Raw genomic sequence first — 26,764 nt, forward strand, 5'->3', positions numbered from 1 at the left:
TTAGTATTTTACATCCACCTTTCTTCATTTTTGGAAATGATAGTATGACCTTTATTGTGAGTTTAGTCGTAGTAGTACTATTTTGCTATTATATACATCTTTCTTCCCTAATGTTGGTCATTAAGTTGGAAAAATAAGTCCAGTCTAGGGAAATGGGATAATTCTGTATCCATGATTGGCTGAATCATAGAGGCGGTGTCCAGACATTCTCGTGTTTGATTGGTTGCTTGCAGAGTATGTGACCAATGACTATGCAGGTTTTTACTGGATACTGTGAATGGCAATTCAGGAACTCCCGTTCATCACACCGCATGTAGCGCAAAGAAGGAGGCGTAAACACTGACAGAGCTAGGTAGCCAGCGAGGTAAGCAATAAAACAGCACTAAAATGTGTTTGATCAATATACATTATACACCTGTAAACTTTGAAACGACACCGTGTTAAAACTGGTAATAGCGGAAAATTAGATGTTTGGTCGGGTTTCTTGTTTATAAACGCACTGGTTTGGTCTTACTAACGAAGCATCGGGTTCTCAGTCCGGCCTGCTAACGTTAGCTCGTCACAACGACTTTGGTGTGTGCGCCCTGCGCGGGAAATTTTGTTTTTACGGTATATTTACTTGAATACCCGGCAGAAACCATCTACGGTAACCCTTTATCGCCCTAAGTGACGGACCGACACTTTCTTACTAGAGGGGGAAGACCGATCGTCGACTGAACCGTGCTTCTTGGTCGTGATCGTGAGGTGGTGTGCTAACATGTGCTAGCCAGCAGCACCAGTGTCTCGCGAGTACGCAGAAAAATCAACGTGACTAGGCCAACGTTAGCGTAGCTTCAACCTTTGGCATTTGATTCTGTTTCAGATCGGAAACACGTTGTCTGGTTTACTTAGCTACGTGGATAATGGCCCGTAGATTCTTAAAAAAAAACGCCTCGCGTTATCTTTAATCTTTAGTAGTCCTCCGGCTTGCAATTTTAGCAGATGCTCATCATAACACGATGTGGTGGGACTGCCCTCTGGAGCTAGCTTTCCAACTTAGCATACAACCCACGGCATGCTTTCATGGTCATTTATGTAGTGCCGTTAATCGGTTGCGTGTGGCACCGTGGTGGACTAAATGATCGAAGATAATTTAAACTCTGCTGTCTGTAGCTACTCCAGTGGACACGAGCTCTTCTGTGGCTACTTTAGAAACATTGTTTCATTAACTATTTAGCAAAAACAGTATTATGTAAGCCATAACTCGAGGCCCGGCGTGCATTTGGATGGCCATTATAAGTATTGGAAGCAACAAGTTGAGACTTTGCTCTAATACACAGGTTACTTAAATCCAAATGCCTTGTTTTGTTCTACCAAATAGTTTTCTGGGTAACATTACTTTCCACTAACAGCTTGATTACTCATTAACTCACATTCTTCCCGACCTGATGTCTTTAGCACCGTCAGCAAACGAAAGAAGTGTGGCCTATGGCGATCACAACATGATTCCGTTGAGGAAATCGTGTAAGTTAGCTTAGTAGTTAGTTGTAGTCTGATGGCCAATAATGATAGACACCACAGCTGAAAAATGTACATGTTTGATTGTAGATTAGATCCCCCCCTGGTAGTCATGCTAGACTCACTCGTGCAGTACTGGTGGGACAGTTGAGTACTGTACTCAGACATCTTTTTAAATGGTTTTGATGAGATTATTATGTCCATGATGAGGTCATTCTTGATGACATGGCACTAATGACACCTGGTTGCACTGCTTAAACATCCCACCATCAGCAACAGCTGTCCATTTACTGCTTGTAAACAGCTGCATTGCAAGATTTATTGTTCCAACAGGCTTTTACACCACATATGACAAATGGCTAAATATGTGTGTTGTAGAGCTAAAGCACATTTATTTTTTTGGTTTCAGTTTATTTTGCACAATTTAAAATAAAACAAACTCAATGTGTTAGTACGCCTGGAAGTAGTCTAAAGAGATTTGGCTACTAGTGACGAGAGGGTTTTAACAGCATACGAAGCAGCTTAATTGTTGAATGAGAGGTCACTTTCTAAGCTTTATTAAAGCCAGAATGTAGAAAATAAACAATATACACTGGCATAAATGTCCTCCCAAATTCTTGCCTGTGCCAGGTATGATTATAATGTACACATGGAATATTGATGATGCATGTCAAGATAATAGCCACATTCCCAGTTGAAAAGAATTTTCTTCCTTTTGTGTGTTTGGTGCAAAAGTGCAGAAAGGTGGCTGGAAATCACAGCTAAAATGTGCCCAGTGTAGACTGTGTGTGTTTGTGTGAGTTCAATAGTGCCTCTAAAGACTTTGCTTTTAACTGAATTTTGTTTACTGATATGTGTCATGTTTTTGTTCAGAGAATGGAAATGAGCAGTAGCAGCGAGTGCTTTGGATGTGGCCGCTCTGGGCATTGGGTCAAGCATTGCCCAAGCGCACGTGGTGGAGGTGGACGCGGCAGGGGTCGGGGACGAGGCAAGGGTACTATCTAATATTCAGGCCACACCCAGTACAGAATAATTATTACAATAATCTGTCTTACATATTTTTCACTACACATTATCATAGACCATATGACATATGTTATGACTACGTCTGCTATAAATAAAATTGAATGTGTTATTCCCTATGTAGCTGTAGTGTGGGGTTACTGATGGGTCTTGTTACAGCATTCCCAATGGAACATATTAATTTGGGGAGTTGCAGCCATAACTTAAAACCTTGTCTTCTGTTCATCTTTGCATATTAATCTGTCTGTCATTCCAGAGCTGTTCTGTTATCGGTGTGGAGACCAAGGACACATGGCCAGGGACTGTGACCAAACTGAGGATGGTGTGCATTGCAGTTCTAATTCTTCCATTTCAGTTCTAGTTAGTTGGTGTGAAGTGGTGTTTTCTTACACCACGTTACAGAAGTAATTACAACGTTTTGATTTCCATGGTACACATACATAACAGTATAGTATCTACAAGATTTAACATTTATTTAGAACCAACCTTTTTTTTTTTTTTTAATGGCAATACATTTTTGAGAAATGGGTATGTTTATTTATTTATTTATTTCTGTTTAGCATGCTACAACTGCCACAGGAGTGGCCACATTTCCCGGGACTGCAAGGAGCCCAAAAAGGAGAGGGAGCAGCTCTGCTACACCTGCGGCAAAGCTGGCCACATGGCCCGTGACTGTGATCATGCCAACGAGCAGAAGTGCTACTCCTGCGGTGGGTTTGGCCACATCCAGAAACTTTGCGATAAGGTGAAATGTTACAGGTGAGTTGACTCGTAGTCCAGTTTTAAATCCCGGTCTTCTTTTCAACATTACAGTATGCTTATTGTGTTCCTGTTATCATTTTCTGATGTTCACTTGAAAGCCTTTTTATTGTCTCTCACTTGAGCTAACGACTTTCGTATCCTCTAGGTGTGGCGATATTGGCCACGTTGCTGTGCATTGCAGTAAAGCCAGCGAGACTAACTGCTACAACTGCGGAAAGGCGGGCCACCTGGCAAAAGATTGCACCATTGAAGGCAGTGCATAATCAGTGCCCTCTGTTGCCCCTCCTTTTTTCAGATTGATGGTTGGTTGTATTATTTTCTCTGAATCCTCTTCACTGGCCAAAGGTTGGCTAACGGAGGCTAGTCCCAGGCCAGTGAGCCTCTCGACATGTAATACAATGAAAGGGGTGAAAAAAAATCTTTCTGCATTCAATACAAAAATGTTTTAGTTTGGTAGCGGTGTTATGTATAATGCTTTGTTAAAGAACCCCCCTTTCCAAGCCACTGGTGATCAGAGATGAATAAATGGGACTAAATATGGGAATCTATAGGACCTCTGAGCTTGTGGAAGAGAGCCTCAGTAAAATGAGATAGAAGAAGGGAGTAAATGGAAACCAAACTTCCATGTATGGTTATTTTGGTTTGTTTTAGTGGGATATGAGTTGGCCAAGAGAGTATGACATGGAAACAGTTCATAACATGATGCATTTCAGCCCTACAAGCAGCTAAAAGGGCGATAACAAACCACATGTTATATTGCTACGATATAAACATTTTGGAGGTATTAAAAGAAACGCGTTCTTTTATAGAAATCTGTTTACAATTTAAATATCACTTGGTAGTCCAAGGTAGACTTTTTCTTTTAAAATGGCTTTGGAATTTTTGTTTTTTTACCTTGGCAAAATTTAACATCAAGAGCAGTTGTCAGCAGAATTAGGAGTTATTTGGGAATGAAAAAATGTTTTCACAGAAATCAAAATGTTATTTTTGTACAATATCACTTAGACTACTGTATAAATACCATTTGCTTGTACTCAGTTTTTAAGTCGGAAGGAAAGTGCAACTGAAGTCCTAGAAAATAGAAATGTAATTTTAAACTATCAATAAAGCTGGAGGAGCACGGGGAGGACCTGGTGTCATATTTAATTTCTTCTTTTAAAATGCCTTACTTTTACAGATGTTTGTCCATTCTCAAATGATCTGTCTCAAGTTGTACTCTGAGTCTGACATACTGCATAATCCCCTCATGAGCCTGTATAAAAACAAACTTGTATGCAAAATGAACTGCTAGACCTATACACAACTGATTCTGATCTGCAGGTTAACAGTACACAAAGTCTTTCTTTGTTCCACAAACATTTTGTCCTCTTTTACTTTTTGTCTGCCCTTTGTTAATGTATCTCGACAAGGCGTCTGCAGCATTAGATCCCTAAAATTCGACCACATTTGCCCTGAACTATGAGCATCCATTCAATTTGTACAGCCACTCTTCAGTTAAAAAGGGAGCTTTGATTCACAGAGCGTGTAGGGTAAAACTGGAAAGGGGATTCCGGTGTCAGGTCAGATTTCCCTGTCAAATTCCTTCTGGTTCTCTGCAGCAAATTTAGCCACCCCTGAGGCCCATCTAGGACATGACGACAGACTGCTGCACTGTGGCACCGTGCTTGTGGTTCTGTGCCATAAAGGAAAAGTCGGGGAGTAAAATGAATTAAATATTTATGGTTAATCTGTATCCATGTTGTGCGAGTCGCGCTGGATATAAATAAACATTCCATGAAATATATAACCAGTTTATAGAAAACAATGATCGGATGGGTAATGGCGATCAATGAGCTCGTGTGTTTTTTCTGCAGCCCTCTCCCATGATTCATCGAGGTGCGTGGCGTGCGAAAAACAGAAAGCTCCACCTCGGTGTCTAAAATGGCAGCGGGGGTTGCAGTGCAGATGCAGCTCTACGTCTCCTTCCGGCAGAGATGCAGCAAAGGACTCAAAGGACCCTCCTACTCCTCATATGTCGTCATCGGGTCTCACCCAGTCAAATTCTAGACGAGAAAACCTACGACGAAAAAAAAAAAAAAAATAAGCTCATCAGCCAGCGCGGCCGGACCGAGCCGGCTCTCGCTTCGTGCCGGGTCGTTTTGATTGATATTGTTTTTCTCTTTTTTAAACCCGGCGATAAACAAAAGAGATGAGGGGACTCCTGCCGTTTTACCGGGGCCTGTGCACCCTGAGTAACCGTCAAGCCAGACGAAAAGCTGGGATTGTCGGTTCTCGGTGCGGGTTTTGCGGAACTCAGTCTAATAGCAAGGTACGGGTCGAGCTGTTGCTGCGCCTCGGACTCATGCAAACAATACGTTGTTGACAAGGCGATGCTTTGTACTTTGTAGTTGTTTCAGATTGTTTGCTACGCTAAATCAAGTCGACGTTACATACGCTACAATGTTGCTTTAGATGCGGACCCGCTGGCAGGAACAACAGGGGATCTGACATCAGGGATAACAGCAGATGTAGCTTACAGTAGCCTACTGGGTTTCCCCTCATGAGAAAAACAATCGCAGATACACTGGGTTCCCAATTTTCTTTTTTCTTTTTTTTGTCCCACTAACCGCATACACATTGAGATGGCTTTAAGATTATTTATGCTAATAATGCATATACCCCTATGCACTGCTGTGTCACCATAGGATTCCCACTGTGGATTATCTATGGCTGCCCCTTATGTTGCCAAAATAATAAAGGGCCTATATTATGTCATACTCGAGACTAGAGTCAGCTCTGTCCCTAATATGTTATTAGAAATACACCATGATGTGTGGAAACTGTTTTCACATGCATTATACACACTAGAACATAAATTTAATTCTTTAAACATGGCAATTTGTGTAGAAGAGGAGCCTTTGATTATTGTGCAGGGTTACAAGTTCTCCAGTTCATCTTTCATTCCCTTAGACCATCACATTGATCAGACAGTCACCCTCCTTCATCCACACTGTGTTGCTTATGTTTTTCTACTTGATTTATTGCCTGCAGTTTGGCTCATTAACTTGTTTTTGTCCATTCCTTTCCTTCTACAGCCGCAGCCAAGCTTTGGGCTGTTGTTTGACATTGATGGCGTGCTTGTCCGGGGAAGGATGCCAATCCCTGCTGCAAAGAAGGCGTTTGAGAAGTTGGTCGACTCTCAGGGACAATTTGTGTTGCCAGTTGTGTTTGTCACAAATGCAGGGAATTGCCTCCGACAAACAAAAGCAGACCAGCTCTCTCACATCCTGGGAGTACCTGTGAGTTACCAAACTGTTGAGATTGATCCATGGCTGTAGAATGAATATAACAAACTGAGACACAAAACCTGCACTTCTTTTTTAAATATTTTTTTTTATTAATCTGGTGTCCCTTTTCACCTCTGCTATTAAAATCGCCTAACACTTATCTATTTCCAGATTACACAAGATCAAGTCATCATGTCCCACAGTCCCCTGAGGATGTTTAATAAGTTTCATGACAAGTGTGTGCTGGTGTCAGGACAGGGACCAGTCCTGGAAATTGCTACAAAGTATCCTGGAATCTTGCTTTGCTATGTTTTCTGTTTGCGATCCATTTAAATTAGGTTTGCATAATACACTTCATTTGTCCTTAACACTGTGTCTTCAGCGTGGGCTTTACGAATGTTGTAAGTGTTGATATGCTGAGGGAATCATTCCCATTGCTGGACATGGTGGATCACAACAGGAGACCCAAATTGCCGGTGAGATATTGAAATCTGGTGCAGAAATTGGATGTCGATAATGCAAACATCACACTGTTCTTTAGTCATACACAACAGCACATGTTTAGCTTTTCTGTTTTCATTACAGTCCAATCCTGTTCGCAACCTTCCTAAGATTGATGGTGAGAACATGTACCTTTCATCAGCTGTCAGTTTCATACTTATTCCTCGGCATCGGCTTTGTCAGATTTAATGTTACCATTTTAATTTTACATACAGCCGTGGTTCTGTTCGGGGAGCCAATTCGATGGGAGACCAACCTCCAGCTGATAATTGACATCTTGTTGACCAAAGGGAACCTCAGCAGTGTTCACCAAACCCAAAACATGCCTCAACTCCCCCTGCTGGCCTGCAACATGGACCTCATGTGGATGGCTGAGGCACATTCTCCACGGTAACCAGCGCTGTCACACAACAGTTAAAAGAAGGATTCCATTTATTAACATTAGCAACTAAAGCACAGATTTAAAAACTGCCAAATGTAAATATATATATATATATATATCCCTTTGTCTTTATTTGGCTCAGGTTTGGCCATGGGACATTTCTTGTTTGCCTAGAGAACATCTATAAGAAGATAACCGGTAAAGACCTGAAGTATGAGGCGCTCATGGGAAAACCGAGTGAGCTGACCTACCATTTTGCAGAGTACCTCATCAGAACCCAGGCCATGCAGATGCAATGGAAACTTCCCGTCACTTCCCTTTATGCTATAGGGTAAGACCCCATGTTTTTTCCTTTATTGCAAATGTAGTTAACAGCATATGGAATAAACTAAAGAAGCGATGAGACCAACATCATCAGAATTCACTTTTGACACAGTCTGATGACAATGTGACTTTGAGTACCTAAAAATGCGATACATATATTTGATGTATTGTCATTATTAATGCACATGTAAGTAATTAAAAGATGAAGAGAGCAGGAACAAGAACTGCATAATAAAATTGAGATAACCTCACTTGACATTTATTTATCAGTTTTTAAACGTGTGTGTGCTCACATTTTAACTTGCAATTTTTAACAAACTGAATAATCTGGTGAGAAACATAATGAAAATACAAAATGTGAACATATCACACCTTCCTTTTCAGAACTTGCAAGTTTCACTTCAACTTTTTATCACGATTGTTTCGGTTGTGTTGTTCCAGCAATTGCTTTAATTGCTCTTTTGTTGGCGGAGTAGCATAGAACAGCAGAAAATAAACACATTCTTGCACAAATCAGTATCTACTGTAGGCTAGCTTTATGCATACCACCTGAGGCACTGAGTAATCCCTTCCCTTCTGTACTCTTAGGGATAACATTATGACTGACATCTATGGCGCCAATCTATACAACCGCTACCTGGAGCAGAGAGTTTCTCGAAAGAACCCCAAAACTGTTGCTAAGATGGTTTCCGCCACAGGGTCCACCACTGCAGTGCCCCAGGAGGAGGAGAGGGACAATCTGTGGGAGAGCGAGCTAGCGCTGCCCTCTGCCACTTCCTGTAAGTCTGTCCTAGTTTGCACAGGGGTGTACAACCCCAACGTAGAAGTGCCGTCGGATGCAAGTCACTGCATCAAAGAGACTGTGTTCCACGGCCACCGGGACTTCAGATTTGACCCTGCGCTGGTGGAGCCAGACCACATTGTGCAGGATGTGGCAGAAGCTGTAGACCGCATCTTTGAGCTGGAGAAGTTTGTGCCTCAGTAGAGTTTAGCCAACAGGTGTTGTGTGATTATGGAGGTCCTATAGTCGGGAGGGGGAGGTGGAGCATTACACTGGGTAAACCACTCAATGCATAAACCTGTAGGAGCCGTACACTGTGGACATCGGCAGACAAAAAATGGGTCACCTTATAAACTTTGATCATTGAGAAAAACTTAAGAGAGAATTAATCATGTAACTGTTACTGTCAACTGCTCTTTAACATTCTATTTGTGATTACCTTTTATTACCTGTTTTCATTATGGAAACATTTAAGGAACTGCCTTATTTTACCCTACTAAGTTTTTTTTTTTCTTGTTTTTTTTTTTAGATGATAGCAATATTTTAGATAATTTCAAATCCTGAAATCATCCTTATATTTATTACAAGAATTTACCAGTGTTTTTAAGAAGCCTATTCAGATAACGGTCGACCCTTATTCCCATGGTGACTTTTTATTATTACAATTTTAATCATGTGTTTACCCATTTATTCTGGAAGTTCTATGCATGAACATGAGAGTAAAAATTGTACTGTAAAAACAACAGTTTGATGTGCTGTATTGTCCTCTAATAGTACTGTCTGTCTGCATTATGAGAGCCTTGACCAGTATTTGCACAGATCAGACTTTCATCTTTGTTAAATGTTAACGTATTTTCCTGCCATACCCTGTTTATTATGATGTAGACATAATTTTTTATGCTTCAAATTGTAATTCCAAAAGCAAAACTATATAGACATTTAGATACAATCAAAAACCTTTATTGCTTTATTTTAGATCATTTGTAGTATTTCACTCATTGTAAATACCTTAGCGTAAAAACTTATAAGGAATCGTTAAACTTGCTTTGCAAACTGCCTGTGTGTTGGTTTTTTTTCAATCAAAAAATGATCCACAACTTATCACAAATGGCCAAGATATTGAGGTAACTGTAACAGACAGCACCTGGGTAGATCTTATGTTATGCACCGTCTCTACAGTATGCTCTTAATACTCAACTAGCTCAGTCTTCTTGTTCCGTAGGACTGACAGATTGTTTTTAAGACAAATGTGTGAATATCTAGGCTTTTCCAAAAAGTTTAGAAGCCAAACTAGTCTTCAATACTCTAGTGTATCTGTAATGTACACATTTCTTTAGCTTTAACCCAAAATGCTAAAATTAAGCATGTTATGACTTTCAGTGTACATAAGAAACTTTTCAGTTGGATTATTATTTATTATGCATTTATCTGGTGCATTTCCTGCTTAAATGAGTAAAATGTCCAAGACTAAAATTGCCTTGTAAGAAAAAAATGTCAGTTACCCAGAAGTCTCAAGAGACATTAGTGTAGCGGTTTAGCATTAAAGGTCCAATATGTAATACTGACAGCTAGCTTTAAAAATAGTTACTGCAGTCCAAAAATTCTAAATACTGGAGAGAGTCATCTCCCCGGCCCCTCCTCCCCAGACTCGGAAGTTAACGGAGGTTGCCAGGTTGAGAGCGCTTCCAACAATGTTGCTTGCTATGCTCACATAGCGAGACATTACCCCACAGCACAGCGGAGTAGCTAACGTTAGACGCTGGCTATGTTGACAGTCATAAAAGCCTGTGCTCACGCGGAGCTCTGTAGACAACCACCCTATCTTGGCATAAAATTATGGCAACAGCCGCTAAAAACACCACTAGGTCTCCTGTCCTCTCTACCCGACTGCCAGACACACTTTCTCAGTTTAAAATTATGGCAACAGCTGCTAAAAACACCACTACCTCGCCCGCTCGCCGTCCTCTCCACACGACTGACCGACACACTTTCTCAGCTTAAAATTATGGCAACAGCCGCTAAAAACATCACTACCTCGCTGTCCTCTCTACGAGACTGACAGACACACTTTCTCGGCTTAAAATTACGGCAACAACCGCTAAAAACAGTGCAAACTCGCAGTCCTCTCTACCCGATTTACAGCCACCCTTTCTTGGTTTAAAATTACTCACCGTTTGTTGGCTACAGCCGCTGAACAGGCTATGTTGTAAACAGCCATGGCCCGCTTGACTGGTCCTCCGGTAATGTTAGCAGTTATCGCGTGTTAGCATGTCGGCATTAGCAAGGACCAGTAGGGATCACTTTACTGGCTGTGTCTCAATTGTTTTTGTGAGTGACCAATGAGTAGCTACTCTCTTCAATGTGAGTACACAAATTTTGAAATGACTGAAAATGCCCGTCCCTAGTAGCTGTAATAAATTAGCCTAAAGCTAATGCTTACCTGTTCAGGAGGAACCTCATGAGAGGAGGGCCCAAAAAGATGCTAGAATGAATAGCTGTGGATGCGAGGAGGGGCCCATAGAAAAAGCCTATCTACAGGGCCCAGAATTTTGTGCTACGCCCCTGTCCATGGCTGTACTATAGCTGTAGTGCGCTGGGTTTGCATTTTTACAGGTATCTGGCAACCCTGTCTGGCTGTTACAATGGCCAGTTGATAACAAGCATTATTGTCAGAAAAGATAGTATTTTAGCTTAGCATGTTTCCTTAATATCTGATGACATATTGTAGTCATTTTTTTATTTAATACAGTAAATATATTACATATTGCACCTTTAAAAACAACTTTATTGCAAAAAACAAAGAAATCCGTTGTGCTGCCGTTAATTCTATTTGCCACTCGTGTTTTTTGTAATTTCACTGTAGTAGGTCCCTCAGGTAGCCTTTATCTTTATATTGTGCTTCTTGTGCAACACATCTAGTACTTGTGGCAGTAACTCCATGTTGATAAGTGGTTTTTCTAGATCCTCCGCACACGTGAGGGAATCCATGCTGACCTCTGACTGCGCAGTGTGCAGCCTCCTCCTGTGTTTGGGCTTCAGTGAGCGCAAAGAGTCGGCCTCAAATCCCGAATGTCTCTCATATATGTAAAGAGTGAATGTGCAAGTTTTGGCTAGTCTCAAGCTCCACAGAAGCAGAACAATGAGGCAGCATAGCATCACTCCCATCACAGTGCTATAAGTCCCATAAGTACAGCCTGCCAGGGCACAGGAAGAAAAGTAGTCGTCGGTGAGTTCAGTGATGGCTCTCTGAGACACAGAGCTTGGACTGGAACAGGTGGGCTCCTTGGAGACAACATCCCTGTTCTTCAGTAACCAGTTCCTCAGGTATTGGATCCTACAGTCACAATGAAAGGGGTTTCCAGATAGTGAGACCTTTTTCAGACCAACCAGTCTGTCAAAGAGGCCTGGAGTCACCGAGATGAGCCGGTTGTTCTGCACATCGATCTCTGTGGTGTCTGAGGGCAGATGAGGCAGCTCCATGAGGTTTAAAAAGCTGCAGTTGACCTGCAGGCCAGCAGGCAGGAGGGCTGAACATCGGCAGGGTTGACCAGTAGTGTGTGTGCTTAATGTTGCCCAGACAAGGACAGCTAAGCTTAAACCGGAGAGCATCCTGCAGGATGAGGAAAAGGTTATTCCAGTAATAATTTCCAGTTAATAATATGAACGGGGAGCATGATGTTATATTGAAGAAATCTAAAGTCAGACAGTTTCCATAAAGCTGTGCATTAGAACAATATTAACATGAAGCAACAAACAAACTGTCTATCTTCAGAGTCTTGATTTAACTGTTTATGCCAAAAGTGAATACATCAATGAGATGAATGATATTAACCACATCTGTGTATCCTTAAGCTGTAGTAAAGAGATATAGCCAAATGACAAAGTCAATGTATTTGTTTAAATAAATAAAAAAAACTTTTAAAGTCAAACCAGCTTAGAAGTTACCTCTTGTGTTGCCAGTCATCCTTAAAATGTTCACTGCTATAGTCCAATGTTGCATTTGAGTAATTAAAAAAATTCTCCTGGACTCAAGGTGTCCCTGTTTCGTAACGTGTTATTAAACAGAATAATCGCACACCCAATACAGAGCAACGTCAGTCTACGCAACGCACCAATAACACTGCACGGTTATGGCGCATTTGACATGGAGGAAACCTATCTGCTTAAAGGAGATAATAGTTTATCTATTAAAAACAGTCGGAGGCTATCTGAAGCTCTCCCACACAATGTTTATTACTGACATCCACTGCAGTGCTGAGGATACAAGGGATACTTTACTGCAACATACAGCTGGGAGCATGTGAATTTACCTATGAGATATTTTGAAAGCCAAATACTAACTGAGCTTAAGGCCAAAGAGCCAATGTTTCTTAATGGAAATTCTGAGCTGCAAAGCAGAATGGACAGAAAATCTACAATCCAAGAAAAAATGTCACACTTCCATAGCTTCAGAGAAGTGGGTTAAAGCTGAGAGGTAAGAAGAATCATTTTCACAGGCTGATCCTATGAGGAACTAATTGTGTAGCAGGTGCACTTTTCACCCATAGGTGGTGTAATGGCATAGTTTTTTTTCTTCTAATTTGGTAGCACTTTAATGCATGCCCTCTAGTGGAAATGCTGCAACACTAAGAAATGGTAAGTAATGCTGGAGTCTGGAAGTGGAAGATATGGGAGCCTAAAGATAATGCATTAATGTGAAATGCATTATACAAACACAGCTGACTTAGTGCTCAATAAGATACAGTATTTTGTACTTTATATACACTGGAGAGCAAAAACAACACATGCGTACCATAAGTCATATATTCGTTTATTTTGCGTTCTCAACATTGTCACAGTTGAAGTTTTACAATAACTGGGGTCTTACTGACTCACTACTCACTGTACAAACAGAATGCACATATAAATGAGGCCATTCTTGTCTTTTCCTTTTTTGTTTTTTAAATGTGTCTCAGGCCAGACTAAACAGCTTGCAACAGGATGCTTGTATTTTGCTGTGTGTGTGTGTGTGTGTGTGTGTGTGTGTGTGTGTGTGTGTGTGTGTGTGTGTGTGTGTGTGTGTGTGTGTGTGTGTGTGTGTGTGTGTGTGTGTGTGTGTGTGTGTGTGTGTGTGTGTGTGTGTATACTGTATGAAAAGAGAGCTGGGTGTAAATGGCAGCGGACTTTCAAACAGTCTGTTTTTTTATTTCTACAGAAAATGCCAGTTCATGACAGCTGGAGGACAATCGATATGTTCATGAATCACCTCTCTAATACATGAGGTGATATATATACATCCTGATCTTAACTGCAGATATCAGAATAGAGTACTGATCATATACACATTATGTACAGCTGCTTTACCCCCCATCTTGGTCCCTTTACAGCTTCATGAAAGCAGTTCATCAGTTTGCACACCACAATCCCATATTTACACGATGAAAGCCCTCGGCAACAGAAGTGCAAGGTTCTTAATGTTTGTAATGTACACAATGGCTTTGTTGATGAAATGCATGCTGAGCTTCAATAACTACCAGCCTAAACATGGAGCAACAAGAACACGTCAACATCAGGAAATTCCAAATTGATCAAAACCAAAAGTCAAAATGTATAGGCTGATTTTTTTCACTCCCCAATAGCTCACAGTGAACAGGACACATGATCCATGCAGTGCATTGTTGGGGTACTTTCTCACAAAGAATGACTGTAGACATTTCAAGCACTACAACACACACCAAAATAAACAGTTTCCTCGGTTTGCATCTTCCCAAGATTTCAGAATTATAGCAAAAATATGAAATCAATGGCAAAGACACATTCAGTTGATCATTAATGTCCCATATGTGATATGTCTGTCATCTGAGCGTTCTTTGTTAATTCATGTGAGGATAAATGTGTAAGAATAAGCCTGACTTATGGCAATGGTTTTCTTTGTGAATGTTAAAATACATTTACAACCTGAATATTGGAACAAACAGTTTACTGTCACTAATTTACACACTAGAATAGACTCTTATTTGTAGAATGTAGAAAGTTATTCTTTACATATACCCAGTTCACTTGTTCAGTTTGCATTTTGTATAGTATAACTGCATTTCCTGAAAAAATGAAAGTGTCCTTTCATATGTGCTTATCCAGCAAAATATTTCTGTTCAGCCCAAAGAGAAGCATATTCCTTTTATTAAAATATATATACACATTCCTCTTCCCACCGTGAACTGTGTAAGTAAGTATTTATATATTCTTAAATGAAAAAAGATATTTTTTTCCCACTTAAATTTCATCCTAGACAACAAGATAACAGACTTCCACTCTCAGTACAAGTCTGCATTTTCCAACATGATTGCACTTAAACTTGCTATGGTAACACTGATTTGTTATACAATGTGCAGAGGATAGCCTCACATTAACAACATTACATGCAAAAATCACTTAATAGACATTCCACTGAACTCCAAGTCTGTACCTCTCATTAGACCACGAGGACAGCCACACATTAATTTACTGGGAAAAGACTCTGACAGGGATCAAAAACAAAAATTAAATAAATAATGACGCAACATGAGAAAAACGCACAAATTGGAGGGACACCTTGCTTGCTGTTAATGTACAAAATCAGTACAAAGATATTGCACATATGATAGAAAAAAGATGAAAAAAATATTTCACTATGTAGGAACTGATTTTATTCACTCACCAAACCTCGTTGGTAAATTAAAAAAAACCAAGATACTAAACAAGGCAAAAGAAGATTTCAAAAGTGTTTCTGTTTTTGATTTCCAGAGTCAAGAGAGCAGCTGTCGCATATGTTAAAGGCAACAGACTCAACATGTTCAACTCGTTCTGTGGGTCCATTTGTAACATTTGAACTGAGCCTCCAAGCATATTTAAAATGTCTTTTCACTCTGAATCTTCATTACTTTTTACAGTTTAAGCAGCCACAGTATGAGCAGTAAACTAAGATTAAAACAACCAACCAGCCCAGTTCATCATTTGTGAGAGTTGACAGGAACAGTCTGCTTTGAGGCTTCAGCTGTGAGCACAGCATTTTAAAGCCCATATGCAACAGCTGCCACCCAAAGGCTCCTTCTGATCCATTTGAAAAGGCAAAAAATTCCAGAATAGATTATAGGCCGCGCTGAATGGGAGTTCACTCCTTTCAAATCTACATCCTGTTACCACAGAGTCAGTATAATACTGATAAAATTCATTTTTGCTGATAATAATAATTGTAAGTATAATCTTACAAATTACTTTACGCACAATATACTGTACATGAAGTATTGACTAAATAGATTATGCATTAATAGTTGGCACATTTATTTATGAGAGCTAGGAGAAACACATATAGCTGTCATCTACAGTAAATACAGAACTAGAACTACAATGACTGAGACGGTCCACTCAGTTGTTTAACCTGTCCTTTGATTTAAGTTAGTGTGAAATGATTATACCTAGGTTCTTCACTACATATGAGCTCTACGGGAGGCAATGGCAAATTGCATTCATATGAAGGTAGGATCCGCAAACCAAAGAGTTGAAAGTTGACTTCCGAAAGGCTGTGCACAAGAAATGATGCCATTGATGTGACAGAGAAAACCATGTTCTCGTCTCAGGTCGTCTTTCCTCCTGATTATGTGAAGGTAAGACAGGCTATTGAAGGAATGAAGCTGTGTGGAGCGGCTTGGTGAGAGAACACATTTTCTCTACAGCCGTCACGGCCGGGCGGTGAGTGGAAAACATAGAGCATCTTCCTGTACAGAACCCCTTCCCCTCCCCAACACAAAAACCCTGACGAGGCCATGCCCATGATCAGGCAAACTAGTAAAAGGCCCCTGTTGGAAGATTTAAGTCCGATTTCCATCCTGCATATTAGTTGGACCTGGAGGTGAAAAAGGTGACCGCGTGTGATTGGTTTCCATCACAGCAGCAGTAAAACACAGTGGACAGGCCATAGAGTTATGCTGTCAGTCCCTTTGGTGTAAGCAATTGTCCCTCTTTCATTAAGTTCCCTCCTCGCTCCTCCTCTTGGTGTTAGGAGCATCACACTACGGTGCTGATGCCACTGTGTTTAGGTTTGGGTCCGCCAGGTGCCGAACCCGCTTGCTGACTGTGGTGGTGGGGAGCATGCGAGGCGTGTTGGGAATGCTGGCTGTAATGGCTGTGCTGTGAATGGAGGTGTTGGTGTGCATGTGCGGCGTAGCCTGGGTGCTGGTGGTACTGCGTGTGGGGAGGGGGGTGGTAGTGGTGGTGGTGGTGGTAAGGCGGCGGGTTCTGTGGGACTTGGCAGTACTGGGAATGGTGGCCGTGGAGTTGCACTGTATGTGCTACCTGTGCTGTGTGGTGCAGGTTGGTCGGGTGGGGCTTGTGGGAAATGAGAGTGGGTTGACCAGGTTGAGGGAAAGGGGAGTGGCTCTGGGATGAGGGTTTGCCTCGCTTGCTGCCAAAGAGCGACCCAAGGATGGAAGTCGATGCTGAATTAGGGATGGAGGGTTGGCCGCGGGGTGCGCCCTCACGTGGCGTGGTGGCTCTCCGGCGTGTGTGTGGACTGCTAATGATGGACCCCTGCAGGCAGGAAAAAAAGGTAACAGCATGTCCGTCAGACACTGTGCAAGTGCTACTGCACAACAGCTACTGAACAACAGCTACAAGGCACCAGTAGGATGAATTCACACTTTTCTTATTTCAGATAAACAAGTAGCAAAATGTTAAAGGGCATGCAAATGAGAAACTAAAAATGTTTTCATGGTAGGCAGCAGCAACACTAGGAATATTCAGCTTCAAGATGAATGGAGCCTATTTTCAAAGGAGCTCTGCTGGAAAGGAGCTAACTGGCTTGAAACAGTAAATCTGTAACATGAGTAATTACATTAATACCATTGGGAGCATAAATCATGACATCAACAAAGGGAGAAAAGACAACATTTCATCTTCATTGCAGTCAGTGTGCCAAACCCTCTAAGAGTCACACATGCAACTTGTTACAATAGTTTCCACATGCAGAGGATGTGACAGGCAAACTCAGCATCCACACATTAGCATTCAACTAGAAGTCAGAAGGCAGGAGAAACTAAGCTCTTGTGTGCAGACTTCACAACCTGGACACTTTTCCTCCCGTTTCTGGGTGCAACACTGCTCACTATCCAGGTATGAATTCTCCTAAAAAAAAAAAAAGCTTTTCCTTTGGCACATGCTTCATCTAAGACTGGAGAAAGACCACACAATGTCTTTGAAAGAAGAATGACATTTTCAGGTTTCCAGACTTCAACCCAACACTTGAACTCATGGACACATGACATGAAAGAAAGATGAATGAATGAAATCCACATCTTTATAAGTCCGTGTGAAGCCCATCAGTAGACCTTTGACTATGAAGGCTATGTTCCTCCTCCCTAAACCTTAACCAAGCATTTGAGTGAAAGTGGGGATATGGGAAAAAACAAAGACCCAAAGAGGAAGAGGGGTTTCCTAGTGTCTCACAGAGCTACCACCCTGCCACTGAGAAGAAGAACCAAATGAAAACCGCTTGGATGTGATTGAATGAAAGACAGAGACAGGCGACAAGGGGAGGGATCAAAGGAGGGATTAGTAGAGTCATGCTTGTTTGAAGATAAAAGTGTATATTGGCCATATAACATGACCAAAACAGGAGATCGCTGGCTTCCAAAAAAAGTGGCAGGATCAGAGGCAGGCAACCCATTCATGCACACTAACTGAGGCAAGCAGGTTATAAGGCATCCCAGGAAGAAAAATAAATGATCCAAACAAATGGACTGAGTCTATGAAGCAAAGAAGGTGTAAGACTAAAAATAAATGGTGTGTTTTCACAGTGCACATCATCACATAGAGAGTAGCTTGGATACCAGCTGCTTCCAACTTACTTCCATATTGCTGTCTAGTGATCCTGCACTGCTGCGACGCCCCCGCTTGCCTGCCCGAGACATGCAATACCACAGATTAGAGATCGACAGCACTCCTGGATCGACTACAGACGTTTAGGCCGCCCACCAGTCCCGAAGGGGGCAATGCAGTGAATTGTGACTGTGAGTAAGGTCCAAATATGGGCGGGAAGGGGAGAGCGCGTTCAGGTCTGGGAGAGTGGTGGGTGACAGGTGGTACAGTGGCTAACTGTATAGTGAAGTCACATCTTCACGCAGGCTGAAAACTAAAGCTGTATTTTTAATTTCAGTGATTTAAGTTTTAAAACGCACTTCAAACTGCTTAAAATGTTTTTAATTCATCTCTATAAATCTCAACAAATAGGGACCCCAGGGGCATTAAGTCTGACAGACCAAGGAAATGTCCAGAGTGAAGTTTAAACAAAAGATTGCAGGCTATTTTGAAAAACCTTTTAACAGGGTTGATGCCCTAAACCAAATTCTCCCTGATTTTTGAGTTGATAAAACATGACAACTTGTTCGCTAATGTTGTCACAAGATGTAGATTTTCAAAAGGGTCAAGGTTGCCGAAAAGCCAGTCTCAGTGACAGTCACAAAGGAGGAGACACATCAAAAGCAATACAGTGGTTGTTGCACATGGGATGTACAGGCATATACAGGTCTGAGGGCGAACAGAGCACTTTTGCTGTTGTTAGGCACACTCAGCCAATGATACATGACCAATAATCACACATAAACAGGAAAATACCTGATGTGTATGGAAATAACACAGTAAATACACATGAAATGGGAGTATGGAAGGAAAGGAAAAAGAAAACACTTAACAAAAATGACCCCACTAACATGCCACATCCTGTATCGAAAAACACAGGAGACAGGAGGCGGAGGGACTTCTTCACTGACTGACCTATTATTTTCCATCGAAGTAGTGATCATTAGAACAAAGCGTATAGTATTACCAACTGTAAGGCAGACCCCTGACTGGATTTCATTTTGTTATCAAGTTAATCACCCGATAACTTCACATAGCTGTTATCTGTAATGAATGAAATGTATTCTTGCTTCAGAGACAGAGCGGCTGTGCTAAACATTGATATTCATGGATGTAAAATGACTTTTAACGGCAAGACTGAAACTAAATCTTGATCTTGTTGCTGCTTAAGAATGGTACACGTCAGCACTGATTTGTTTAGTTCACAAATATACGTGAGAGGAAATGGCAAGTGATGTTTGAATAAAACACAACACAACATTATCATGGAATGTCTTTGAATAAAAGGAGTGCAAAAGTGTGAGGTAAAAAAAAAAAGGTGACGATTATAAACATGGAAATGTTCAGAAATAACTACATGATTAGAGGTGAGAACTGCCTGTCAATTTCATTCATCACTGAGAAGAGAAAATCTAGCAAACACTGCGTTCCTAAACAATCAACCTCTTCTGAAATGCGTCTGTATTCAGTCTGTGAATTGTAAAAAACTTGGAGCACACCTTTCTGCTCTCTAAAACAAAAGTATGCTGAAGTTAAACATTGAAGGACACACCGTGTAGACCAAACTATCCAATCATGAGTGAGTTATATAGTGGATTTAAAAGGGGAAAACTCTAAAATCAATGTATGGTGCCGTGAAAAAAACATTTTGCTATTTTTATCCCCTTGATGTCATCACAAAGAGGCAGAGTACAGAAGGAGAGTACTTTTCCATTAAAGAAGCAGCTGGCAAAAACAAAGACCTTTTGGCTGTACCTGCTTCGGAGAGGTCTCGCAGGGAGCTGCTGAGGGCGCTTCTCTTCAGGCCCTCACCCATGGTGTAGGTGTCATCCAGACTTGCGCGGTTCATGTTCCCGTTGCCAGCTTCCTTCTTCAGACCGGAGCTCTGCGACATGCTGGGCCTCACCACCCCCTTCTGCTTCTCCAGCTCAGCTGTGGAAAGGCGCCAAGGAAAGACTGAGGTAAGTGACAGTGGTTTTACATCTCACTCTGGCCAGGGAATGACTTTATAAACGTCTCCTATAATGTATTCATCCACCTTTTGCTGTCTGAAACTCACAAACGTCCACTATCGATGTACATCATTTCCAGCATTCTGTTCGTGTACGTCATGACGGAATTGATCTTTGAATGTCCAGAAAAAAAAACTCTGCTCTCCCTTCTGTTAGCCATCCTGTGATCTCTGTAAGCATTCTCCCTTGTAAAGTGCTGCGGTTGAGTAATGAGGACCATACCCTGTTTCTACTTTACACGGCCTGAGGTAGACAGAGTAGGAGGGGGGGATGGGATGGGGGGAAAAAGGCAACTCACACTCTATTCTGTATTTCTCCATTTCCTGGACCTCGGCAATGGACTCTCGTAGGTCGTCTGTGAACTTCTTGCGGTCCTGGGGGTTGGGCGCGTTAAAGTTGATGAGGACTTTGATGTCCGCACCTGGAATCGCTGATGTAAGTCGGATTCCATTTGGGTAATCTGGGGCAACAAAACAGAGTTAAAACACATTGGGAAAATCTGTCTGAAGTTTGGGGAGTATAAACAATGTCACAGCCCATTGGCTTGACCTCCCTTTTCTGCTGGATGTGTTACTGTGCTGAATCAAACCCTGTGGTGTAAACACTGTCAGCTAACACGCCACAGGGATAAAGACAGAATAAAAGGAAATGCCACTTACACTGATTTTCAAACAGAATGACTTGCATCCCATACAGAGAAAAGGACTGTCTGAAGCTGTATGTCACCGAGTTCTTCTTTTTCTGGAAAATCTTAGTTACCTGAAATCAATGCAAAGAGAATCTTTTAAGGGTTTGTCTAACGAAAGAGAGTAGAGGAGAGAAAAAAGGAGAGGAGAGGAGAAGAAAGGAGAGGACAGGAGAGGGCTTTTACCACTAGCAGGTCATTGAACAGGAAGATCTCCCGCTGATGCAGGCCCAGCTTCTGGAGCTTGTTGGGATCTGGCACTTCAAACAGACGGCAGTAACACACCAGCCGGCGATGGGGCAGCGACAGCACCTATGAGGCAGAAAAAAAAAGAGCTCAGATACCAACACTTTAGAGGTCATTATGGCCTCAGTCCAAAAGATAATAAGGAACAGAAGTCCTCTCTTCCTCTGAGCAGAATTTAAAGGTGTAGCCAAAGCATGACTGATATACTCTTCCTATGTGTTTTGCAATCTTCACAGTATTCACAGTAATGTATGGGGAGATGTGGTGACATTTTGGGTTTAGTGCTGCCACATATACCGTTCTGTTTCTGTAAATAATCGCAAATGCACCAAGTCCACAGCTGAAGATAGTCCCAAACAAATGCCCTATTTACTCCTGATTGAGTACAGACTACATTGCTCAGTTGTTTCAAGAAATGATTTAGGCTTCCTTTAAAATTAAAGCATATACTATGGGCGAAATGAATGTGCTTAGTCATAAACCTGGCTCTAGGCCATAAAAATAACTAAACTAAAAAATAAACTAAAAGGTATTTATTACCAAAAAGAATATAAGCTCGAACTAAATGCACGTATGAGGTGTGAAAACCAGTAACATCAGCTATGTATGGGGTAGGGAAGTCAGAGAATACTGAGGCACAGACTGATGTAAACTGTTAACCATTGCAATGATACTGTATAATTAGCACTATTGTATTAAAAAATAATGTACTACTACTAGTGCTAAATCAGCGCACAGCTCCTTCCATAAAGATAATAATGACTAACAATCTCCATACAAATCTACAGTATATTCTTTGACTGAGAGGCATGTGCACGGTGGCATCCAGCCAGCAGTGGCGTACACCCTGCTGAGCACAGAATCCAAACAATACAGCTCAATGCCACCCAAGAATTTATGTATGTCGATTCTTCAGTCTCTAGGGTGCAGAAATGACAGATGAGACACTTCAGGGGGGAAAAGTTTCTGCCTCTTTAGATAATCTGACACTAAAACTACCTGTTTAATGTGCATTAACTGCAATGTCCAGGGACAGAGACAGGAAGCTGTGCACACACACAGTGAAATAATGAATGAAAAATGATCAAATATAATATAATTTATGGATATTTAGCCTACTTACACATCCCAGGCCGTGGTGAAGTGATCCAATCTAAAAACAGAGAACAACGAAGATGTTATATGCAGCTGCTATGTTAGGATTATTAAAACTATTGTGTCTGATTAGTCTCCTGCTTATTAATGGATATAAGGATTTGCCCTTGCAGAAAGTGCACCTATAGCCTATTAAAGTGGCCATGTAAACGCATGCACCTCTTGGAGTCTCTATACAGGGTGGTGATCTTTCTCTGCTGCCGGATTCAAGGAAGTCTGTAATGATGTTGGAATGAAAACAGATCCTCCCCTAGAAGCCCACTCTGAGCAGCACTAGTGGAGCTGATTATTTGGTGTGGTTTTTATGTTCAAGTGTTTTACTGAGTGTCCTCCTGAGCTTTTAATTTGGCGGCTAAATGGTGACAAGGGATCATTTTTTAATACATGCAATTATTACTGGCAGAGCAGAAGAGATTCCATCCCATTGGAAACCAACTAAAACAAAGTCCTCCATGCAAGACAAGCCTCTCCCCAATGCTGCATAGTTTAATCACGCTTTTAACCTTCACACATGAAAGAGACATCATTGCCTGCAGAATAATGCAGAATTGGTGCTCTCCCTGCTCCTGAGAGGCTGGAGCACAGTCCGAACCAAATTTGATAATAGCTCTGGTTCAGTAATCATACACAGAAATAAACTGACTAATGATTAGTGAATCAACGGATTATTGTAATTTCTGCCGCCAAATTAACTGATGGTTTTAAACACTTGTCCCTCTGAAACTAAGTAAGAACTATAATGTGCTACGGTGGCAGAAAGTGCCCATTTTTCATCAGACTGCAGCACTGGGTGACATCTCTCAAGGGCTTCGGGTGTGTTAAAATCACCAGCGTGAAGGTCTAAGCCCAGGCATTTGTCCCCTTTCATACCCAAAGGTAAACCAGATTATTATTATTTTTTTTAAATATCTCTGTTCCCTCTATGACTTAAAGTCTGTAAATTTGGGAGTGAGTAAATCAGGAGAAAAACGGCATTTTATTTATGGAAAGTCCTTCTAGGCAGAAATACCTCTGTGAGTACTTAATACAGAATAGCATGAACAATGTTGAATTATTATAGGTCAAAAATGACATGCCTTAAAAATTATAATATATTTTAGTGGACTTAGTCGAGTAGGTAATAAACAGCACTTACAGGTTTCTTTCCCACAATGAGCTTCTCAACCTTCTGCACCTGCGATACGTGGTCTTCGTTGGTCTTGAGCTCTCTCTTACGGATCCTCTCATAGATGCCTACCAGAGTCTCCCTAGGGATATCTTCCCCATCATCTACACCTGGCACACAGATTAAGAGAGTGAGGAGAGAAAATAATACTAAACTAGTCTATTTCCTAGCACATTTGTGTAGCACATTTTAAAATAGCAGTGAATAGATTTTGTTCACAAATAGAGTATCCTTGCATAATCATATCGGTCATTGGTTATGTTACCTCTTAAATTCTTGATAAAGTCCTCCATCTTCATCTTCCTCTCGGGCTTGACATTGGGGCTGTACATGTCAGTGTTGAGGAGGATGATGGCGAACGCCAGGATGAAGATTGTGTCAGGGTTCCTGAACTGCCGCACCACTGTAGGGTTACAGATGCAGTAGCGCTGGCTAGAGATATGAGACAGGAGAGAAATATCACCCATCTCAATTTACAGCCAAACTCAGATTTCATAACACATAGACAGTCATGGTCATAGTAGTGAAATATTTGCAATATTGCCAGAAGAAAACAGAAGTGGTGTTTTAGCTTGTTCTCTCTATGCACCAATAATTCTCGAGAATACAGCTGTGAGGAAACCCAGCAGCAATGACTTGCTTCCAGTATTAAGATCAAAACGCATTATTACATGCTGTGTCTTATGTGACACAGGCATACTGTATTGTATGGATGTCCAAGTGTGAACACAGCATCAGTGTTTTCCCTCCTGTCCCAATCATTCACTGTGATAATTGGTGACTCGGGATGTCTCGTTTCCTCTGTTTTCTCTGTGCAAATATTGGTCTGTCGTTGCGGTGTTTAAATGCTATGTGTCATTGTGTGATCTAACCTGAAAGCTTCGATGAGCCGCTCTACCTTCTGGGCTTCACCCTGAACACGGATGTGGTTCTGAAATTTCCTGAGAGCCTCGTCCAGCTCCATACTCTGGAAGTCCATTTCATCTACCACACAGCTGGTACATAAGAGGACAGATGGCAGAAAGAATGAAACACAAACATGGCATACAGCAGCTTTCAGATCATCATCAATTCTTTTTTATCTTAAAGTGATGGTTCGGAGTAATTTCACCCTAGGGTCCTTTGCACCATGATCTCGAGCCAAACCCCCCCCCCAGAAGCTTTTTTCACCTGGGTCGAACATTGGGAGCGTTAGCGTAGCGTAGCGTTATCAGCTGAATAGCTTAGCGCAGAGGCTAATGGATCCGAAGTGTCTCTTAACATTACCCCACTAATAATGCCCGAAATGATACCAAACGTCTACAGTAGTACAAATAGGTTATGCACTCATAAAACGATGGATTGTAAAATTTGTAAGTACACCAGAAGTTTATGTAAATAACACTTGCCTGCTGGCTTCTGCTCTCGCTGCTGCTGCTGCTGTTACTACCGGGCAGTAAGAGCTGCTTAGGGACAGATACAAATTACAACACGACAAAGAGATGCAACAAAAATATTTATTAATTTAATGATTAAATAAGGTAATGTCTCCAAACTTACCTCAATTATTACTTGTCTCCTGCTAGTTATACTACAGCACTTACTTTAAAAATAAGTTAAATTAAAAAATATTTTTGTTGCATCTCTTTCGTTTTGTTAATTTGTAGATGTCCCTAAGCACTCGTCTTACAGCAGCAACAACAACAGCAGAGAGCAGAAGCCAGCAGGCAAGTGTTATTTACATAACCTTCTGGTGTACTTACAAACTTTACAATCCATCGTTTTATGAGTGCATAACCTATATATACTAGTGTAGACCTTTGGTATAATTTCGGCTTATTAGTGGGGTAATGTTAAGAGACACTTCGGATCCATTAGCCTCTGCGCTAAGCTATTCAGCGGCTAACGCTACTCTACGCTATCTCTCCCAATGTTAGACCCAGGTGAAAAAAGCTTCTGGGGGGGTGTTTGGCTCGAGGTCATGGTGCAAAGGACCCTAGAGTGAAATTACTCCGAACCATCACTTTAAGTCGGCTTCGATTGTATCATACAGTACATCTCAGTGTTATAAAATAAAAGATTTCTGGTCACATTTGTGGCATGAGTAATTCTTATCACCTATAGTATCGTAATAAAATGGGTTTTAGGGAGCCTGATACATGTTTTAAAAGAAATTAAAAATAACTTTAGGTTTGTTTTTGTTGTTCAAGTGTGCACATAAACAATGATCCTGGACTTTTCTTTGGGGGAGAGTAATCATAATCATACTTACTCCAAGACATCTCTGTTGAACTGTTTTTGTCGATTGCCGAGAAATTCTCCAATCATCTGCCGGCTCAGCCCCTTCCTCTGCAGCAGGAAGTGAGCCACACCAACCGGTGTGTCAGGGATGAATCCCCTCTCAGTCAGGTACTGAATACCCTTTTCCGGCTTCCTTATAAATCCAACATTTAGATGCAGGTGAGTTAAACAAAACTGGAGAGAAAAATCTCCTCCTGTCTAATCAATTAATTTAAAATTCTGAGAAAATGCATAAAGGCAACTTCTTGAGGTGTCTTCTACAATACAATACAAGTATTCTTAAGGCATGTTTATTCTCTAACTGAATAGAAATTCCCCTTTCGGTTATATCAGTCTATATAACAAAGAATTACAAAGCCATGTTGTCACACTGTTGTCATATACAACAGACTAGTGTTAATTTTGTCACCTATTTTTAATTTAGTCTTAGTTTTGTGCCAAATATACTTGTTAGTTTTAGTCATATTTAGTCATTCACTTATCTTTTTTTGTTAGTCAAGTTTTAGTCGACTAAAAGTCTCGTCATTTTAGTCTAGTTTTAGTCAAATAAGAACTCAATATATCTTGGCAAGTTTTAGTCAAAACATTTTAGTCGTTTTTTAAATAAATTATTTCTGAGATTATTTCTGATAACCATTTCAGTCAAATAGTTATATAAAAATAAATTATATAGAGTTATATAAATATCGAGCCTCTTCCTTATTTCACCAGTAAATTCCTGTTAAACGACAAAAACAACTACTGAATAGGAAAAGGGTATTTTATAATAACAGTGAACACAGCACGTTCAAGTTAAATACTTATCTGAATTTTTT

General features: G+C 41.0%; 4 protein-coding genes across 15 annotated transcripts in view; 2 read left to right on the forward strand and 2 right to left on the reverse strand.

Annotated features, from left to right (window-relative positions):
- The first annotated feature begins 238 nt into the window (after positions 1–238).
- On the forward strand, positions 239–4,411 carry cnbpa (CCHC-type zinc finger, nucleic acid binding protein a). 4 transcript variants are annotated; one of them, XM_039801511.1, is made up of 6 exons: positions 258–364; positions 1,438–1,503; positions 2,371–2,491; positions 2,777–2,842; positions 3,081–3,279; positions 3,428–4,411. In XM_039801511.1, the coding sequence occupies exons 3-6, from the start codon at positions 2,374–2,376 to the stop codon at positions 3,543–3,545; spliced, it is 501 nt and encodes a 166-aa protein (XP_039657445.1). In that variant the 5' UTR covers positions 258–364; positions 1,438–1,503; positions 2,371–2,373; the 3' UTR covers positions 3,546–4,411. The 4 variants fall into 4 exon arrangements, with proteins under 4 accessions (XP_039657444.1, XP_039657447.1, XP_039657446.1 ...); XM_039801510.1 differs by lacking the exon at positions 1,438–1,503 and having other exon boundaries at positions 239–364; XM_039801513.1 differs by lacking the exon at positions 1,438–1,503 and having other exon boundaries at positions 239–364; positions 3,464–4,411.
- Positions 4,412–5,319: 908 nt separating this feature from the next.
- On the forward strand, positions 5,320–8,740 carry LOC120559633 (haloacid dehalogenase-like hydrolase domain-containing 5). The gene is made up of 8 exons (XM_039801508.1): positions 5,320–5,590; positions 6,357–6,560; positions 6,720–6,832; positions 6,931–7,024; positions 7,134–7,167; positions 7,265–7,439; positions 7,574–7,762; positions 8,344–8,740. The coding sequence occupies exons 1-8, from the start codon at positions 5,471–5,473 to the stop codon at positions 8,738–8,740; spliced, it is 1,326 nt and encodes a 441-aa protein (XP_039657442.1). The 5' UTR covers positions 5,320–5,470.
- Positions 8,741–11,293: 2,553 nt separating this feature from the next.
- gp9 (glycoprotein IX (platelet)) lies at positions 11,294–12,642 on the reverse strand. Its single transcript, XM_039799467.1, has 2 exons — positions 12,482–12,642; positions 11,294–12,146 (listed from the first exon to the last, which is right to left on the reverse strand). The coding sequence occupies exon 2, from the start codon at positions 12,143–12,145 to the stop codon at positions 11,408–11,410; it is 738 nt and encodes a 245-aa protein (XP_039655401.1). The 5' UTR covers position 12,146; positions 12,482–12,642; the 3' UTR covers positions 11,294–11,407.
- Positions 12,643–16,296: 3,654 nt separating this feature from the next.
- The window catches only part of LOC120558787 (IQ motif and SEC7 domain-containing protein 1-like), a 93,337-nt gene continuing 82,869 nt past the window's right edge, over positions 16,297–26,764 (reverse strand). For 7 of the 9 annotated variants that reach the window (XM_039800035.1, XM_039800036.1, XM_039800038.1 and 4 more), the window contains 11 exons: positions 25,921–26,082; positions 24,542–24,664; positions 23,935–24,101; positions 23,640–23,779; positions 22,473–22,502; positions 21,290–21,415; positions 21,078–21,177; positions 20,717–20,878; positions 20,162–20,338; positions 18,397–18,446; positions 16,297–17,080 (listed from right to left, as the gene is read on the reverse strand). In XM_039800035.1, the coding sequence (XP_039655969.1) occupies positions 16,559–17,080; positions 18,397–18,446; positions 20,162–20,338; positions 20,717–20,878; positions 21,078–21,177; positions 21,290–21,415; positions 22,473–22,502; positions 23,640–23,779; positions 23,935–24,101; positions 24,542–24,664; positions 25,921–26,082 (1,759 nt within the window). In that variant the 3' untranslated portion in view covers positions 16,297–16,558. Of the gene's footprint in view, positions 17,081–18,396; positions 18,447–20,148; positions 20,339–20,716; positions 20,879–21,077; positions 21,178–21,289; positions 21,416–22,472; positions 22,503–23,639; positions 23,780–23,934; positions 24,102–24,541; positions 24,665–25,920; positions 26,083–26,764 lie in introns of all 9 variants that reach the window. The other 2 variants (XM_039800042.1, XM_039800043.1) reach the window with 2 other exon arrangements.

Source organism: Perca fluviatilis, chromosome 5 (genome assembly GCF_010015445.1).
Source record: "Perca fluviatilis chromosome 5, GENO_Pfluv_1.0, whole genome shotgun sequence".
In the NCBI taxonomy this organism is placed as follows: Eukaryota; Metazoa; Chordata; class Actinopteri; order Perciformes; family Percidae; genus Perca; species Perca fluviatilis.